Source organism: Psammomys obesus, unplaced genomic scaffold (genome assembly GCF_907164565.1).
Source record: "Psammomys obesus unplaced genomic scaffold, mPsaObe1.curated_primary_1811, whole genome shotgun sequence".
In the NCBI taxonomy this organism is placed as follows: Eukaryota; Metazoa; Chordata; class Mammalia; order Rodentia; family Muridae; genus Psammomys; species Psammomys obesus.
Genome location: NW_026590699.1, coordinates 9,687,607 through 9,707,861, shown reverse-complemented (window position 1 = coordinate 9,707,861; position 20,255 = coordinate 9,687,607). Strand labels below are relative to the sequence as shown.

The 20,255-nt window shown below is 45.0% G+C and overlaps 1 protein-coding gene across 1 annotated transcript in view; it reads right to left on the bottom strand.

The window, feature by feature from the left end:
- Efnb2 (ephrin B2) overlaps positions 1 to 20,255 on the bottom strand; it is a 42,281-nt gene that overhangs the window by 4,218 nt on the left and 17,808 nt on the right. Inside the window, exons 2-4 of the mRNA XM_055608479.1 lie at positions 16,430 to 16,713; positions 1,423 to 1,515; positions 602 to 715 (exon numbers count right to left, since the gene is read on the bottom strand). Of these exons, the coding sequence (XP_055464454.1) occupies positions 602 to 715; positions 1,423 to 1,515; positions 16,430 to 16,713 (491 nt within the window). The remainder of the gene's footprint in view (positions 1 to 601; positions 716 to 1,422; positions 1,516 to 16,429; positions 16,714 to 20,255) is intronic.

The window sequence follows — 20,255 nt, the reverse complement described above, 5'->3', positions numbered from 1 at the left end:
AATCCTTAACACAAAAGTGCTGATGTGTGCGCCTGCTACTCAGAAAGGACATCAATGAACCAGGACTGTTGAGAAAATGAACCCGTTTTATGTTGGCGTGCTGTACTTTGGTCAGTGGGCCCCTTAATATTTTATTTTACACAGAGAATGTGAAGAGCATTAGGAACAGCCACCTGGAAAGTGAGCCATTAGGCAGCATTTTCTAAGATTCAGAAGAGGACTGGTGAAGCTCTTCGTGGATTAGGTGTAATTAGACAGGGATTAAGGCACAAATTATATCTACATTAACACCAGCTTTGGGACGGTGTCGACAGTGAGCAGGATGCGCCATCACCAATGAAAACGCATCTGGTGGAGCATCACTGGTAACTGACACATCTGGCGAGCTCCGCAATCGCGACTGTAAGACTTTGATGGGAAGGAATTAGCCTGTCTTATTGGCAGAGTTAACACCGACTTGCTGAGAGCAAAGATCACAGGCACCTATGCCTGCTAGTGACTCCCACCAGGGCAGAAGGGCTCAGGCTTCTCAGGGTTCCAAGAAAATGCACCTCGTGGACACACACACACACACACACACACACACACACCACTGCTGTACCTGGATTTGGTTTCACAAAGGGGCTTGTTGTAGAACTTCTCCCATTTGTACCAGCTTCTAGCTCTGGACGTCTTGTTGGATCATTATGCCTGGTTGATCCAGCAGAACTTGCATCTATATGAAGAACAAGTGATTAATCATGGCACAGACATCTGACAATAGCTAGCTTCAGGAGTTGCACAGATATCTCAAGAGGCACGAATAGCAATGAACATAAGACTCTTTATGCAAAGCACTGTGAAGTACAAGAATATAATCTTCCTTTTTAATCAGAACGGTTATCCTAGTTATTTCGGAGGTTTAGATTGGGAGGCCATCTGTGGAAACTATAGGGATTCTTGCATTTGGCAGTCAAAGCAATGCAGATGACATTTCAATTTAACTGAGCAAGTTGATTGACTACTACACCGGTTTCTAATTAGAGGAATAATTCTTTCTCTCTGCACAATAGGTTATACTACATGAAAACAGGCTCTTTGGTTGTCCAGATTTGGAATGAAACAAAGACGCAGAGCCACTGTTTACACACTGGATACTTTGATTTTTTCAATCAAAGAGGTGTTCTGCATTGTAAAGAGAAACACACAGATCTGTGGCAACACATGGATACTCCTTCTCGCTGACCTGAGTTTTTAGAGGGATCTCCAGTAAGAAAAGCTGAATGTATCTCCTTGGGGGATACTCTGCCAACGGTTCAAAGTGCAGAGAGGGGTCTGCCTTCAGAGCTGGAAAGAGGAGTGACAGCGAGCATCCCCTGGTGCCAGGCTAGCTGGGGGTACACCAGGTCACAGTGGCGTCACAAAGCAGCAGATGGTCTTTACCTTGTCCAACTTTCATGAGGATCTTCATGGCTCTTGTCTGGCACACCCCTCCCTCCTGGTTATCCAGGCCCTCCAAAGACCCATTTGATGTAGCTGATTAAAAATAAAATGGACAAAACAAAAAAATAAAGAAAAATCAGGAAATCAATAGGCCAAGGTTACATGAACATGAAATGTCTGAAAACAATTTGAAAAATAAGAATTCACTCTTTGTCACAACTTTTCTGAATGTATGGGATGCTGAAAGCGAAAAAGAAATAGAAAAATAAACAAAGAGAAATGGATCCTGGAAATGTTGCTGCATGTAGGCTACCTGCTTCTGTGCTTGAACATGCCCTCCCATCCACGTCTGATTTAGTGTGACTCTACAGGTGAAAGGAACAGTCCTCCAACATGCCCACAGACTCAGAGGGGGCCAAGCCAGAAAGTGCAAAAGAGCCACCACGGTAATTTCAGAACTCGGCAATCATCTCCCAACACCTGCTTCCTCCACTCCAGACTTCCTGCTTCAAGAACAACTAACCTGCTGCTCCGCTTGTCAAGCATCCAAGCTCTGTAAACACCAGCAGGGGAGCCTTCTCGTACCCCCTTGCTCATCTCTGCAGACTGAAATATGCTGAAGAACCATGATAGAACTCAGGTCCTCCGAGTCTGCCTTCCCACAACTGTGTAAATGCCAGCGAATACGTGTTACTCACAACCCCCGTGAGCCTCTTCAGCCAAGCCTTCTGCTGGTGAACGCTCCAGATATACAGAGGATTAGCACACACACCCCCCACACCCCCACCCCCGTCTGGGCCCTGTGACAACTTGGATACAGCCCGGTGGGGGCGCCCACCTAGTCCCACATTTGCCAAATGGGTTCCTGTTCCCTTAACAGTGAGGGGCCAGAGGAAAGACCTCCCTTCTACCAACATTTTCCTGTCTTTTAAAGCAGCCATGTTCTCTCTACACACATTGCTGTTTGTCCTTAGGCCAGTTAAGTCTCTAAATGGCTTTGCAACTAAAGCTGCAAAGAGATGGGCTGTCAGGCCGGGTAATGAGGAGCAGGCTTTCAATTAGAGTTCAAGTCTGAGTGGGAGGAGAGGATGGAATGTGCCGGACACTGCTTCCCCTCGGGTTCAAGGGGCAAGGAGCAGAAGTGTTTCATATACGTGTCTGTAACTTCAATCACCTTCTCTTTGACTATCAAAGTCCTGTCTACTAACACTATACTCGGAAAAGAATGAAAAAGGGACAGGTGTTCTGGCAACTTCTTTCAACCTGGTTGTTTTCTTTTCCAAGCACACCATCACACAAAAACTTCTAAATACCCTCCTAGTAAAAGTTCACACTCATTGGGTATCTGAAAAACTGTGCAGAAATTTACTTCTGTGTTCTCGAATTAGCAACTTCTACCCTCATTATTTCCCTAAAAACAAAGGCTGCCTCTTCTGCGTATAAATATCTCACTGCTTATCTGAGAGTGTGCTTAATGTGGGCTCTCATACTCATATCTCAGTCTTCTGCTGTTGCTGACACTTGAGTTTTTCCTGGGAAAACAGGTCATAGTTGCCATAATAACTTCACTGGGGAGGTGCAGTAAGCTAAACAGTATCCACTCATAGACTGTGGAGAAAATGTTTGCCAGAGGAGTCAAAATGATCATGGAGAGAGACTACTTCTGCAAAACTAAAAGGGCCTTTGTTGTTACTGTTTGCATTTGCCTCCTCTTCTTTCCCTTCTGCAAAAACGTGGCTAAGCCCCAGGCCCCTCTCCTAAGGGTCATGGCATGGGCCATCTCAGCACTGTTTCTAAAGTGGTGCCGGGCAATGCTGAGTCTTCAGGGGTTGCTTAGAGTTCACTTCATCTCTCAGGGATCAGGGTGTCTCCGTACAGAAAAACACAGGAAAGTGATGCTTCGTGAAATCACTTATCAAATGTTTAGTTTGGTAATTTGAGGACAGTACCAAGTTTTAGACTCACAAATGCATAAGGCACTTTGTGCTAAAGTGCATCCTATTGAAAGCCAAGTAAACAACTTTTTTTTTCCTTGCTGAAAGTTTCAACACTCATCTGACAAAGGACAGTGATAACTGAAAGCTGAGCAGGGGTCAGGAAGGATGACTTCAGGAGCCAGGGAGGACTACAGCGGCCAGGGAGGACTACAGATCTCTTTGGTTTGATCCTTAAGGGAAAAATAAGATTCAGACTGAGAAAAAAAAGAATCAAAAAGAAGGCAGGCTGGAAACTCTGCTGCCTGCAAGCACCTGTAGTTGCAGGGCCACTGTTGAACCCACCAGCAGGACTGTGAGCACACGGGGGCAGCATATATATATATATATATATATATATTTTTTTTTTTTTATTTTATTTTTAATTCGTACGTCAGTGCCTCTTCTAAGTCAGAACTGTGCTGAGTTCCCCAGCTTTACCTCAAAGGATCTCCACCTCCACAGGTGTAAAGATCTCTAAAGAAATTCAACTTAAATTTCAACCTGTGTTTTAGCATCCAGAGACCACAGAACTGTGGGAGGGAGATAGAGTTGTGGAAAACGGAAACCACGTCATAGCTTTAGAGGCTGAAACTTTATTCCCCCTTGATTAACCAAAAAAACGAAAGAAAAAAACGGAGGTGGTGGGATACTGCGTCAGTCTGGTGGGGAGGACGGAAAGGACTGGGCCAAAAAGCTTTCTGATCAGAAAGTTTTTCTTCTCCCTGCAAACTCAGCTGCCTTCCCTTTTAAGTTAGCCTCGAACTCGGAAGAGCCTGGGAAGACCTCAGGACCAGCTGTGGGTACAAAGGGCAGACTGTTGATGTTCCGAGGGCCATGATGGAAGGTGTCACGACATCCAACTTTGAATGCCAACTGTTTGGATCAAGAACCTTGCAGGGCACTTGTAACTCTTGTGTCTTTGAGTGTGTCACATTCTCTTCCCAGACGGAGACCGCTGAGGGGTAGGACCTGTCCCACAGGTGAGTATTAGCACCCGGGGTGCAGTCCCTCAGAGTGAGGACGAAATGAGGGCGGCAGCCGCCTGGCCCTTTAACTGCTTCCTGATCCTCTAGATGTAAGCAAGCAGTTTCGTACTGCTTGTCAGTGACAAGGGACCCTGCCGCCACAGCAGCCTGTACCCCTAGACTGCAAGCCAGAGGGGCCCTTCCTCCTGTAAGCTGCTGTTGCCACTTCAACAGAAGTCGCTGATACAGCTAGGATTGGCGTGTGATGACTCGTCATGGGAAAAATCCATTTTCAGATGTTCATCCCAACAGAAACCTCCAGGAGTGTAACAGAGCAGACAAAAGCCTTATGTGAGACGGGAGCCTGAGACCGATGCAAATGTGACCTCTGGCAGGTCCTCAGCAGGTAAAATAACTCTCAGCCTGCAGGACCTGGCCCCCGGCATCGTGACTGCGCCTCCTTCCCGGCCCCGAACTACTGCGACACCTCCCAAGATCAGGATGCTGGTTCCCTGGGCACCCCACATCAACTAGACCACAGGAGCTTCACCAGGCCCAGCACTGACTTTGAAACACAGTAAGAAATTGCTAATACTTGGAAATAAAATCTATTTCCATTTCATTAGATAGTTTTGCAACTATTTATATCATTCATTTGAATGTCCCAGGGAATTTTTAACTTAAAAATAAATGTTACCTATTATGCTTAGTTTTTCTTTGTATAACTCTACCAGCATTATCTAATGTGGCCACAATTATTGAGTCACCAGATGGATAAATTTGCATTGAATCACCAAGAAACAGGAAAAATAACACTGTTATACCTAAACTTTTATTTAGTTCCCAGACATTGTTCTCCCCTGGCCTAGCTGGGAGGAAATAGACTTTGTAAGATTAAACATTACTTGAAAAGTTTCTCCATCCAGTTGGGAGACAGGCTTAATAAAGACACAAGGGCATTTTACGACTGGCTTTTACAAGCTTTTCCTTCCCAGGTCTAACTCTCCTAACTCAGCACCACTACACTGTCCTGTCCCCTCCGCTGTGAGCAAAGGCCACTGCTCAGCAGAAAAGCATCCTGACCGGGATGTGGTATCCATGTCTGCAGTCCTAGACTTCAGAAGTCTAAGACGAGGACCGAGGGGTGGAAGCCAGTGCAGGAAACATGGGAAGACTCCGTCTTAGAACAAACAACAAAGCAAATACACCGTTTGAGACGCTTGAGCTTCGAAGGACCTGCAGCTCTTACGGGGCAGTGGTGCTAGCTGTATGAGCGCAGAGAGAGCTACAGGTGGGAACAGACAACGCTGAAGATCCCTGATTCTCGGACCATCCGATCGTGAGGAACACTGAAATTGAACGTGTCTTCGTGGATGTAGCCGTTCTGTTCCAGCACCATGTAACAGGTGGCTACAGAGGCCAGTGAGTTCAGACTGGGGCCCTCAGGTGGAGGGTGGAAGAGTCCACAAGTGGGCCTCGTTCCCAAAGAGACTGGGGGAGAGAGCAGCCAAGCATCCGAAGATTCAGTACCATTCCCGCAAAGGACACATCTTTGGGTCCTATGAACAAATTAGTGGATGATTGCCTACACTATGTAGCCACACCATGGAGGATAGGTCAAGCTACTCTAAATGACCACGTGGGACTTGTAGATTGGCGGACTTTGAAAGTAAATGTATCAATTAATCAAAGCAAGTTCACCAAAGAGACACATGATAAGTATACAGGGTCAGGAAAATCATAGAAGCTCTGTCCCTGTGTGTGGCTGACCTTGACGGAATGTCTTTGATTAGCTAATAGTCAGCATTTTAGAAGAATCTCTGCCAACACCAAATTCTATCTGTACTGTCCTTTGCCCACCATGTATTATAGACTGGCCATGCTAAACTCTGCTTTCTTGGGTGAGACTCCCAACCCCCTCCCCCCCAAGCGCAGCGCAGACATCTGAAGAACTAGCAGGGGCTGAACTGGCAAATGGAATAAGCATCATCCAGAGAAACACGGGACTTTAAAGTCATTCCAACACACAGAACCAGACTGCAGTGTCCCCCACCAGAGCTGCACCTCTGAGTGTCAACAGGAAAAAACAGAAAGAGTGAGACACGAAAGTTGGGAAACAAGGATGCTGGTCAAGATAGGTATTTCACATCAACATGCGAGCTGGGGAGCTCAGAGCTTTCCCAGATACTTAGTCTGGTATCAGTTTAAATTCCAAAAATACAATACAGATTCTGAGTATACACCGCACAGATGGGATTCAATCTCTAGAGCCCAAGTTAATGTGTTTTCATGCCTGGGTTAGCAAGGCCATTCTCAAAGGTAACTGACATGATACAGAAGCAGAAAAGTCCTAAACACAGAAATAATAATGTCCAGGAAAAGCCAAAAATCAATGCTTGTTTTTAAGAAGGACAGTGAGAAAATGGCTGAAACAAGTATCAGTTCAAAGCACTCAGAAGAAGAGAAAGGCTCCTGAGGGAAAGAGTGGGATGTAGCTCCTTGATTTCCAAGGAGCTCACAGCAAACTGGCTGAACTGCAAGAGTGCAACCTCCCCTGACTCAGAGCATCTCATCCCATAATGCCAAGCTTTCTCGTCCTGAGCAAAAGCACCATGGCAGAGTCCCCACGCTGACTCATGAAGGAACAAAAGCACACAGCAAAACATTTTCAAGAAGAAACATTGATTCAACAGAACAGAAAACAAATACCAACAAGAACTAACCCAACGTGGCTCCTTGCTGGGCTGACACTCACATTGGACCAACTCTCTTTGTAGGTGGGGACTGTCCGTACTCAAACACCACAAACCAGCAGTGATGAAGGACGTGTGTGCTTCTCATCCAACGGAACAAGGGCCCAAGTCACAGAAAGGATCACTCCCATTAACACTACGGTACTGTTACTGTATTTCAAAGTCTCCAAGCAACTAATCATGCACAGAGAATAATTGCCCCAGTAGTTTCCACATAATACAATAAATTCGCTTCTGCACTAGGCAGAATGACTTGGAACAAGTCAATCTAGGGAAAAACCAACAACAATAAACTAAACAAACCCTCACAACTTAGACATCCCATCTTCTCTCCCAGCATTAAAGAATGACAGAAGCCATGGACTGTTATAAACAGATAAGGTTTTCTCTGTGTGTTTTATTTTCTCTGAGCTCAAATATTCTATATGAACTAAGATTGGACAGTTCACTGATAGCTCAGAAACAGAAGTATTTAAAAATGTAGCCACTTGGACACGCCTTCTAGCAAGCTGTCTTTATATGGATATGTGCTGGGAAGACTTTAATGGCACCCGCTAGTTGGCCACTTTCAGGCCTAAGGACACTGTATAGAGTTGCGTGTGCAAGAGCCAGCATAGTAAACAAGGCTTGGACCTCAAGAGACAGCAATCCACTGGGAGGACAGCCACAATATCTAATGAGGAATGTCATAGCTGAAGCATAAAATTTATCATGGGTCACTTCAAAAGCCTGCCTTCCTTCCTTCCTCTTTCTTTTTAAATATTTATTTATTTAGCTTTTTAATTTTTCAAGACAGGATTTCTCTGTGTAGCCTTGGCTGTCCTTGACTCACTTTGTAGACCAGGCTGGCCTTGAACTCACAGAGATCTGCCTGCCTCTGCCTTCCTGAGTGCTGGGATTATAGGAGTGCACCACGAACTTGTAAAACCTTTCAACCACTGAAAACTATACAGTGATTAAGTATGTGACCATCCTGGATGACCCAAAGAGTTAGTGACCTTCAATAAATAGTCCTCAAAAGTGAATGGCTCACAAAAGAATGAAACAGAAGTACGGCAGACACATGCATGTCTGTGCACCACATGCTTACAGAGAGAGAGAGTATGTGTGTGTGCACATATATGAGAGGACACATCAAGAATAATAGGCTGCAGGCCAGGCTTGGTGGCACACACCTCTAATCCCAGCACCCAGGAGGCAGAAATAGCTAGATCTCACGAGTTAGAGGTTAAGCTAGTCAACAGTGACTTTCAGGCTAGTCTGGGCTAAGAAGTGAGAAAGAAGCCCATCTGCAATGCTCAGGGCCAGAAATCTTTCAGATTGTGGGATCTTTTGGGATTGCAGGCATTTGCACAGAACTGCTATCATCAAAAGTTTCGGTTTTGGACTCTGCATTTCAGTCCTGACACTATCCTAGAAAAGTGAAAGCAGACCTTTTGGTCTTGCTTTAATTCAAGAGACGCTTAAATGTGAGAGATCAGTTATAAAGCTGTCTGGTTTTCCTCAAAATATTGCTTCTGCCAGGTCACTCTCTTGATTTTAAAAGAATTCTGTTGAGGAGAAATGTTGCTTTCTAGTCTAAGATTTTATTATAACTCTGTGGTGATTTATACAGGCAGAATTTCTCGCTAGGTAAAATAATAATAGTAATAATAATAATGATATTTTTACTGTGACTTCATTTAAAACATACTTTTCTTATTCATATACGTCTAGGTGTTTTGTTATTGCTACAATTGAGTCATTAAAGTGAGGACAGTATAGTCAACAGGAAAGTAATAATTACCTCTACAGAGAAGTCACCACTGACATGAGCTAAAACTACTAAGAGAATTGTGTTTTAAAAATAGGCTGCCAGATGACCATTTCAATAGTAAGGACTAAAGTCACATTTTTATAAAAAGAATGATATAATAGTTCTAAAGATAGAACATAATTCTCTATTCTGTAGGAACTTAAACCCCAGGTTTTTAAAACGCAAACTTCCTCTTCAGGACAGCGCTAACAGCTCATGAAAATACGCAGCTCACGAGCCGTGCGTGGTCCATTTGTAGCACATAAGCCGTTCTCTACTCCCTGGCTTTTCAACGGTCTTCATCTTCGAAAAATATCTTTGTGGCAATATGGAAATATCTAGCTGGGAAAGGGTGGGAGTAAAAGGTTCATGGGCAGAGGGGACAGGGAAGGACATCCCACAATCCTCTTGCTCACTCGACTGTCACTAATTGCAGACAGTGATACTAATGACCCAGTAATTACAGAAAGAGCAGCAGGAAGTGAAAAACATCCATCCGAGTAGAGTTCCCGGCTACGGCAGCGAGCAGCTTGTGCAGGGCCTGAACTAGTGTCTGCTGGCAGCTTAGGACAACGCACTTCGGGAGGGACAGCAACAGTTCAGACGGTCATGGCATCATTCGATTTGGCCACTGAGAGACCAGCAGCAACCCTGAGGAAGTGCCGTGTTTAAATCTGCCCTACATGTGCGCCTGACTCCATGCAGGACACGCTCTCTTCTTAAAGAATCCAGGGCAATTTCTTGCGTGTTTATTTCAATAAAAGAACAACTTCATTCCATACTTGTGCAGTGGGAACAGAAAAATCTGGGTTAATTCACTAATGCAAAGTGACTTTCAAAGCAGAGCTGCCATTCGGCAACACATAGCCTGGTTCCTCTGTAATGAGATCAACTATGCTCTTGCCCAGGGCTGGAGTCATCCATCAGTCCACCTTGCTATCCGCCCACCATCCATCTATACACCACCACCCACCCACCGTCTCACCCACCACTCACATATCCACCTGTCTACTTATCCATCATGCATCTGCCCACTCACCATCCTCCATCTATACATCCACGCTCCCCGTGCCCACCCGTCTACTCACTCTCCATCATGCTCCAGTGTCTGACTGCCATGCGTGTGCTCTGCATATCTGTACACTATCATCACTATTAGTTTCTACGCATACTCACTTTGCTGCTATTGCTCATGCATCACGCATCTCTGCATGTTCTCTTTACAGTGCACACGTGGCCCAGGAGCCATTGTTACACACCTACAATGGTGGCCTAAAGATTTGAAGGCCCAGCATTGGGTTTGGCCCCTGACATGTAGAGTGTGCTAAGCCGCTAGCACTGTCTGGGCCCCTCACAGCAATGAGATGTCTCTATCTCCTGTGCTGCTAGACTTGACAGTGAGACAGGCGTGAGGATCAAGCATGACTAGACTCAGTTACAGCTGGAGGAATGAGTCTGAGCCTCTTAAGAACTATATAAATCAGTTTTCCTCAAAGTAATCTTTCCCCCCTCCAAAATGTCTATCTCTGCCTCTTGGCTATTTTTTTAAGTATTTATTTTGCTTTAAAATTTTATCTTCACAATGAATATTTAAGAGCTGTTAAGAAAGAAACGTGTCCTCTTTTATGCAGTAGGTCTCCAGCATTGTTCAATTATTTATATATCTGTGTGAACCGTTAACAAGCTATAAATACAAGGGTAGAGATATAAGGATGAGTTTTATGAAATAATAGACAGCTTTATTCTGAATAATTCCTGGATAACTTCTCAGCTGTGTTAAATCCTTTATCTCTCATCTTACTTATTGTGCATAGTTGGTGTTTATTCTTCCTCAATTGTTGCTTCTCACTCTGCGAATCGGTTTTCTTATTGCTGGCTACTTTCAGAGCAGGGGTGGTACTGTCTGCTGTCCCTGAGACCCGCTGTCCTCAAGACCCGCTGTCCCTATTTCCCAGGAGATGCCAGTAACTAATCAGAGTCCCACCACTGGTAGCCTCATCTTCCAGACACCCGGCTAGCATCCAGGTGGCCATGACTCTGCTAGACTCAGGAACCCCGAGTGTCTCAGTGCAGTCCCAAGATAGGCAGGAGCAAAGCTAACCTTTTTTTTTTTTTTTTTTTTTTTTTTTTTACCTTGTATTCAGCATGGATCCTCCTGATCCCCGAGGGAGGCTTCCCAAAGATGGCGCCCATGAGGAAACCCTAGCATGGTGACTGATGAAGAAATCTGTGTGTGCTAGGGATCAGAGTGCATGAGAGGCAGGTGAACTGGAAAGTAAGGACCACAGTTGTAGGTGTGTCCAGGCTCCTCCCTGTCTGAGCCTTCAGGGTCTGTCATGGAACCTGCTAGCAAGTTCAGACAATTCCAGAACAAATCACCCACAAATGCATGCTTCTTGGTCAAGCAAAAGAAAGGACTTAAATGATAGTCAAAGAAGACAAAGTGGCAAGATCTAATGAGTAGAGCAGCCCAGGACGGCTGGGTTTCGGCAACTCCCTGTGGTTTTGTTTATACCCAGGCTATGAACCAAGGATTCTTCTGGACCCATCCTTCCCAGGTGGGCCATCTTGCCACAGACCCCAGTTTTGCCTCCAACCTCCAGCTTCTCACATTCTCCCTGTTCCAATGTTAACTTGTGCTTGGTTGGTGGCCACACACGAACACCATATTTTTCCTCATGGGAACTCACATCTACTCCATGAGAAGTGTTCTCATGATGTCCGTTCTAAGGAAGAGAAGACCGAGGCAGAAAGGCAGCTTGAGTTACTTGTCTATTGGCACACGAAGCCCAGGATGGCCAGACTCAAGACTCACAGCTCCCATGCCAACCTGTGTTTCTAAGTGTGGTGTATACTCTGTGCCTTCTACTGTATAGTCTCTGGCAACATTCCATCACAAAAAGAACAGCTATGGAGAAAATGTGTTTGAAGGCCTGAACTCAGCAACTGGGTGCAATGAAGGAATCAAACACAAATGTTTGCCAACTAGGCAGGGGACAGTAAGGCAGGATGCAGTTTCTGTATCACTAAAGCTATCTGGTATCTAATGAAGGGGGTGTGCGGCTGCTGTACAACCACACATAGATAACCCATTAAATAAACTCCATAATCTCTTTACGGCTGTCATGTGTTCTTACATATTCTACAAGCTATCTTCGTGTCAAGGGGCATCTGAAAGCTGCTCTGGCTTGAGTGCTTCCCCAGAGAGACAGTACAGGACACCTAGGACACGTTTAGTGTAACTTGCCCACTCATCACCCAAAATGAGCAAATCAAAGCCAGAAAAAAAATGTAGCACATGTTCAATCAAAATAAGGAGCAAACTATTGTTTTGGTTCTTTAATATTACCTGGTTTTTGTTTGTGCAAATGAAGAACAGGGGAATTTTCAGACCCCATGGTCATAACATCCTCATAATTTCTCTTTATTTTGTAATTTTTATTTATCTTTTGCTCTAAAGTGGAATGTATGCTTAAAATAATTTCAACAGTGTATGTGGGGCCTTCCAGTTTTGCACACTCCCATTAAAGAAGTCTAAGAAACAGAGGCTCCCCCAGATTGGATGGCTCATCAAGGCAGGCTGGATGGAGAGCTGGTTTCAGGTAGGCTCTCCCTAAACTCAGGAACAATCAAATGATCCTTAGAAATGGTAACTTCTAGAGAATGCTAAAAGACTATGACTATTGTTTATGGCTATACAATAAAACAATATTGAAAAGCAATGGCAGGGGGCAGCGGGAAGTCTGTCAGCAGCCCTGTGGTGGCCCCTGGGCACCGTAGTTGTAAGAATAGGATTCCCTAGCTTCCAACCTCGCTCACATAGTCATTCTGTGTAGAGTTTGCAAGGTTTCCTCTCAGCTTGGGCACCAGCCCTCAGCACCTGCCTCAGGACAGTTTCAAGGCCTACACAAGGAGCTTGCTGCCTCAGTTAGCCCTGAGATGTGTGGGCAGAGATGAGGGTTGGGCACTCAGAATGGACTCTTTCCTAACGTAGACTGGACAGCTTGTTTATAAGAAGATAGCCAACAGTCAACTTCTTTGGTAAATGGGTAAAATCAGGTGTCATTATTTCATAAACAATTAAATGAAGAGACACAATAAAAATAACTGCCAGCTCTGTTAATAGTAAGACCTAGCTCCGTTCTTTAAGGTCCTTAAGGATCTCGATGTAACGAAGAGCAGGGGCATTTTCAGACTGCTCGGTCACAACGTCCCATCTCTGCATCACTTGGGATTAGAGAAGCTGATTATGCAAATTAAGCCCAAGGCTAATTCCTGAAAGAGGCCGCTTGAAAAGTCAATTCTAAACATGAAGAAACCCCATGTATACCATTCTGCCACATGTCAAAGCAAACAATCACCATGCAGGAGGATTAATGAGGGGTCTTATCATTCCACAGTGTCTCTTCTTAAGGGAATTCAGTGGAGATGTGGTGGGTATAAAACATATCCCAACCAAACCTCAGTGTTTACTATAAAACCCAAAGATGCAGTGAATTTAAGTTATTTAGCATTACAAATCAAATGAAAAACCCTTGTTAAAAAGCTGGGACCAGTCTGTGCTGGCTTTAGCTGGGAAGTATCGGTGACCCCGCAGAGGGTCTGTAAGTCTGACCTTCAGTTTGGACAACAGCGATAAAAGAGTGTTGTAGAGAAGGAAATGAAAGTGACTTCCCCATTAAGCTCAGGCAACAGACATAAGATGGAAGGCTCTGGACTCTGGGGAGACAGCTGACATCGGCAGAGCCATGTGCATGTCCCCACTGGGGCATGCCCCTCCCCCCAGGATGGAAACCAACATTTCATGCTCCTGACACTGCGTGAGGTGAAATCGCTGGCCAACCAGACGCTGACTTGGAGTCAGCAACTCAAACACTGTCATTATTTGCTATCTCAAAGTGAACCAACCCTTTGTAGTATTAAAAGTACACTTGTGGACCTGAGCATTCCCTATCGTGCTACCCGGCATCTTTATACTAGAACATTCATGAATGTTCCAGTATAAAGATGACATCTACACACTTTCCTCTGAAAAAAGAAGAAATGTGACTGCGATTGTGTGTGTGTGTGTGTGTGTGTGTGTGTGTCCTGCACACATCTGTTTGATAGGAAAATTGCTGACTTTCCCAAGTTCCTTAGCTGTTTTGGTGCTATTCTAACCTTTGATCTTACCTTTCCCCTCCTTTCAAGGGAACTTGTAAGGCAGTGGACAGTGCTTTGGGGCGGGTGAGGACCAGGCTTCTGCATGTTGATATCTATCTGAATGTGCTCTTCTGCCTGTGATGTAGGGAAGCCTTTTGACTTTGCAGCAAGAAGCACTGGGCTTCCTAGAAAGGTCCCGAGCCACTCGCAGGCCTAGAGATACCGTGTCAGAAGCAGCATTCCCACAATACCTCACTGCTTGCAACAGAACAGCCAAGGCTCTTTAAAGATGGTTTCTAGTTATTGAACGTATAGAAGAATCTGTGTGTAGAGCGGACTGGCTTTCAGGCTGAGAGCATCTAGAATTACAAGCCACCCTATGTTCTGACACGGCAAGTCCTAACTCTTAAGGACAGCTCTGAGGGCCAGAGTAGTGAGACGCATATTCAAATCCTGTTAACGTGGCCTAATGAGTTCTCCAAAAACAAACAAACAAACAAACAAACAGATTGCCATTATTGGGCAGATTGCTACTTTAACTACAGATTAAACTGTGTGTGCAAGTCCAAACCAACCTCGCCCACGCTGCTGCGGCGCGGTGATGACAGGCTGACTGCGGTGTGCTACGGCATGCTGGTAAACCACTCATTTCCCTGCGCTTTGCGTATATTATTTCAAATGAAAGGTTAAACCTTTAACGTGTTTACCAGGCTCCCACTTGCCCTAGGTAGGAGGCTGGGATTTTCAACAGCATCTTTCTGCAGTCTAAGCTTATGGTCACGGAGGAAGCTATGCAGGCCTACGGGTACCCCTAACCCAATGTGGGAACCCTAGGTTTCCTTTGGCAGCATTCAGTTTCAGGGTTGGGCATCTCCCTTCTTGGGAACAGCTGATCTCTTTGAGCCTTTCTTTTTCCATTCATCTGGAGCAGTAGCCTTCCGAAGAGGACAGGTTCATCACTACAAAAGTCATGCTAGCTCATGGCATCCAGTAAGTCTTTCTTCAGATGTGTGTATTCCCAAACGCTTAGCCGCCATTATTTTGACCTTGTAACTACTTCATATCTTCAAAGATGGCCCTATTGTCTTACCACCCCGTCTGCCCTGCTCCATCTTAGAATGCTTTTATTTCCATTTTATGGTAATTATTCCATTAACTATCTAACTTCCCACTTTGTCCTTTTCTGTTACTCTTAGAAATCTATTCTCTACATATCATGTTAGCTTCAAAGACTCTGTTCTGAGTCTCTGTGGCATCTGAAGCAACCGACAAGATAATTAATGCCCGTGACCACCTTTGCTTTAATTACTAATGTAAAAAACACACACCAAGGAACACTAGATGAATGTACAGTAAGTTGTTGCTTCCGTAGTGTACAGAGCAGGATGTAACCGGAGAGAGCCAGTGGCCAACTGCGCCATGAGGAGCTGAAGTTGGGGGAGACTGAAGAGTGTGTCCCGAAGGCTGGGGACGTAGCTCAGTGGTCCAACACCCACCTACATGTGTCACGGGTTTCGTCCTAAACACTACAATTTAAAACAACAACAAAGCCCACAAAGGGTACCCCTTTAAACCAGACAAACTAACCAGAAGCCATTGTTGGAATCACGTGAGCAGCTGTCTCTGTATACCAGACTTCACTGTACCAAGACCCATGACACCGGGGACACGCCTGCCTGGAGCTAGCTTTCATGTGTGTGCAACAGGCGTGTGTCACAGTGGGCTTAGCTCACAAGTGCACTTCCGATGTACCTCAGTGGATAGCTCTTCTCTGCTCTGAAGGAAGGCCGCATTACTGTGACAGACACGGTGGTGGTGTTCAGGCAGCACACTATGCTCGCCTCTTTTCAATCAGGGTGCAGCGTGACCACCCGGACCAGCACTTGTCTGTAGGCCCCATGCTTCTGGGCTCTGAGCTCCCCCCACTCCCCCATCTAGACTGATACTTTGGTGAATGTTATCCTTTGCTCTACTGAGTCCTGGCTCTGAAGCACAGTTCTTAGAACAGAATGCACACTAAACGGATGAGTGGATGGATGGATGGATGGACAGAGAGAAAAAGCATTACACAGATTTACCTATCAAAACCTCACCAAAGGTCCTTAAGGATGGTTTTGTTAGTGGAGATGCTGAGGCCCTGCATACAGTCTACTTATTTTAACACCATAAGAATCCTGGCAGGTTCACCCCTGCTGAGTATTTATAGTTACTTAATACTGTTACTACAGGGTCCCGATTTTCAATTATTTTTGTAAAAAATGAACAAAGCTTCTCAACAAATTATTTACCATGGTAATTTAAAGAAAACAGAAATGAATACAAACCTAGTTAGCTTATTCTAACATCTACAAAATGAAGACAGAGAACTATACTTACATATGATGTAGTAATCTTTGTTCTTCTGAAACTCTAGACCCCAGAGGTTAGGGCTGAATTCTTGAAACTTGATGGTGAATTTCACATCTTGGTCTGGTCTGGCACAGTTGAGCAGGGGGGTATTCTCCTTCTTAATAGTGCATCTGTCTGCTTGGTCTTTATCAACCATATAAACTTTATAATATTCATACTGGCCAACAGTTTTAGAGTCCACCTTGGGGCAAATAATATCCAATTTGTCTCCTATCTGTGGGTATAGTACCAGGCCTTGTCCGGGTAGAAATCTAAAAAGCATAAAAGAAAAGCCACTGAGTTGATAAAAGTGACAGTCATCAAAAGAGCCAGGTGTTAACCAATCACCCCCAACCACGACATCGCATCATTGTACTGATTCACCAATGGTGTCTTCCGGGTACAAATGCGTTTAGGAATTAACCCAAAAAACAAAAGGATGAAGTCTCCTTCCTTTGAGCCATCAGGCCTGCTGACACTTGGTTCTCACCCCCGCCCTTGTAATATTCCAATTCTCTTCTGTGCAACTTTACAGCAACCCTTGCCCGGCGGTGAATCAGAACTTTCCGCCTGTTTGTTATTTTTTTAACCATTGGCATTGCGATTTATTGGGCATGCCAGAGAGATCCCATCAACTCCAGGAACAGCGCATGCTCAGAGCCTTTGTTGTCCTGGTAGTTTCCATGTGCTGTTGATGTTAATTAACAGACAAGTTTCATCAAGAATGTTTCAAATTACTTATCATAATTAGTCAGTCACTGATCAAACAATGGGTTTTTTATTACACAGAACAAAAGAAATGTCTTACAAACCCATAAAGGATAACCAGAAATAATTAGTGCCGTATTGATTCAGCTGCAGGATGAAGAGCCCGCTCCTTGTGAGGACAAGTACCCTCCTTGCTCTACAAATCTTGCTTTTCCCCTCCCTTGAGATGTATCTGCTCCAATTAATTTTCGAAGCAAATCTTTAGAACCAAGACTCCTGATACAAAACCCCTTGGATGCTCCCAGCTAAAAGCTCTGCTCCTTCCCTTTCTTGCTGGCCATGCTGCTGAGAGATCTTCCCTAATGGGCAGTTTCTCTGAGACACTGAAACAAGAGCTTCCTAATGAAAGTCCTTCTGCAAGTGCTAACAGTAACAACACACTCAGACAGCGCCAAGCTTGCAGGCTCATTAAGATACTAAAGCTCCAGAACAAAGCATGGCCTCCCAGTCCTTCCAGCCTCGCATGATCTAGCCAGAGAGACCCACCAGCCATGAGGACCCTTCAGGCCAGGACGCAACAACAGGTGAGGAGAGCATGAGGAGGCTTCTGAAGTTCAAATCCACACCAACTAAGGTGATTTATCTAATAAGCCGCCAATTCTCAGGGAGTGTATTATGTGGCTACAAAGTAGCAGATAGCACAATTTACACTGTAGAATTATATTCAAAACTGATACTTTAATTTTTTTATTTTGCACATGTATACAATATATCTTTGTCTTACCCATGCTCTGCTCCCTCCCTCCATGTCCCACTGTACAAAAAACAGTGGCTGCACATGCCTTTTATCAGAGCACTAGTGAGGCAGAGGCAGGCAGATCTATATTATTCCAGGACAGCGAGAGAAACACAGAGAAACTCTGTCTCCAAAAACTAATAATAATAATAATAATAATGGCAGCAACAACAACTTCCTGAACCTTCATTTGTTTATTTTTTGTTTTTCAAGACAGGGTTTCTCTGTGTAGTCCTGGCTTTCCTGGAACTTACCCACTCTGTAGACCAGGCTGGCCTGGAACTCAGAGATCCACCTGCCTCTGCCTCCCAAGTGCTGGAGGCATGTGCTACCATACCTGGATTCACTAAAATGTCTTCAAGGTTCTTGATTGTGCACACGCACAAATGCATATACACAAGGTTGCTTGTTACTTTCTGGGTGGTGTCATACAGCCTCCAAGTCAAGGGAGTCCGCTGATGCTAGTTGTTTTTTATTGTTGTTTGTTTAATTAAATTAGTCCCTCTAGCAAGAACATGTGATATTTACTGTTCACTCACTTAAAAACAAACATGGAATAGGGAAGACGGCTCAGTGGATAAAGGTACTTGTAAGTAAGCCTATGACTTGGGTCCAATCCCAGGGGCCTGCATGGTGGCCACCCCCGACCTGTACAGTACGACTCACATGCACATAGCCCCCCTGGGAACATGAAAGAGCACCTTTTTAAAGTGGTGAACATGGTCCGTTTGGAATGAAATCCTTCTGTGAAGCAGAACCCAACATGAATGTATAAAATGGTGACAACGTAAAACATCCACGTGTACGCTGCTGAGGAACTCGCTAGAACTTCTGGTGAACTGAGACGGTTACTGAGGCCTCTTTGGCCTTTTTTTACAGTTCTCAGGAGAATGTAAAAACACAACCTTAGGGACTAAAGGGCTCCCCAAGGGAACCTTTACAACCCGTTCCCTCTAGGCAGTTTCTTCTTGCTGGATAAAACACAACTCAGTTCCATGAGGTCTGAACATTACTCATTCCTTTCTCTCCCCAAAGTGATTCTGGAGTGTCCTGTGGCTTCAGCAGGACAAGGAGGGGTCAAGAGGTACTATGCTAATTCCAGGAACATTAAATTGTTCACCATCCTGATTCTCCTTCTCTTATGCCTAGTCCTAGGCCTTTAAAAAACATCGTTAAGGCTTACCGAAACCGACAGGCAAATATGTGGGCTAATTCCTACCTGAGGTTTCCATCCATCTTCACACTTTTCCCTCCTGAAACTATTGGCTTTTGTACTTGGTGTGGCTGGCACAGTGGGCACCATGGAAGTACTAGCAAGGCTTGGTACACATCCCCTATAGAAAAGCAGAAGCCTGTCCCTCAGGCCAGTCCTGTCACCTACAGTGAGAGGCAGTAGTTTCCAGGCCTCCAGAGCCAGGGCTCATTCTAACCGAGGGACACCTCATCTACCCATTCAGTCCCTTATGGGCGGCCCACCAGGCCCACCTGACCTGAAAGCCTTAGAGACACTCCTCCTCCCGTGCCATAACATCCCTTATGTCTGAAGTCTGTCTCATTAAGTTCTCTCTTCCTTCAAACTTCTCCCAAGGTCTCTGTAAGGATTGCTCTCTCTCACTGCGTAACCAAGGCACCCCAGCTGGCTCCCTCTACTCAGATAAGTCCCAACAGTCACTTCAGCCACCAGGTCACCAGTCCCAGTCCCAAGCCTGGTGCTAATGAGCTGAGGTCAGGAGCATAGGGCGCATCTGCCAGGGTGGCCTCAGGAATTGCTGTGGTTTTGAAAATATTTTCAGCAGAAACCAATCACATAACTAATTTAATGCGTTTCTGATTCATCTTGCAAATCAGCCCTGATGTTTACTTTTAATTCAGGTTTCACACTTTGATGATGAAGCATCATGGGAACCTGTGAATGCACACCTGGAGGGCTGGAACCTCACATTTTTACTTCATGTATATGATGTGTGGTTCGGGCCAAACCTACTGCTCTTAAAGCTTCAATGAAGAACGAAACGGTAACATCGAAACAGAACTTGTACCTTTGCCTCTGAAAAGTTGCTCTTCCAAGTGTTTCTTCCACTGACTATCCACAGTAGTTTCTGACCCTGGCTGTCCGGGTCTCCACAGCTTTCAAACCCCCCCCCCAAAAAAAAAAAACACACACACACACACACACACACTTGCTTGAAGCACAAGGCAGCTACCATTTGCATCCAGGGCCGAAAATCGCAAAACCAACCACGAGCAGCCTGAAGCAGAGCTGAGCCTTGCTTCCTGCACCTCTTACCCCAGAGTCTAAGCCACAGGCAA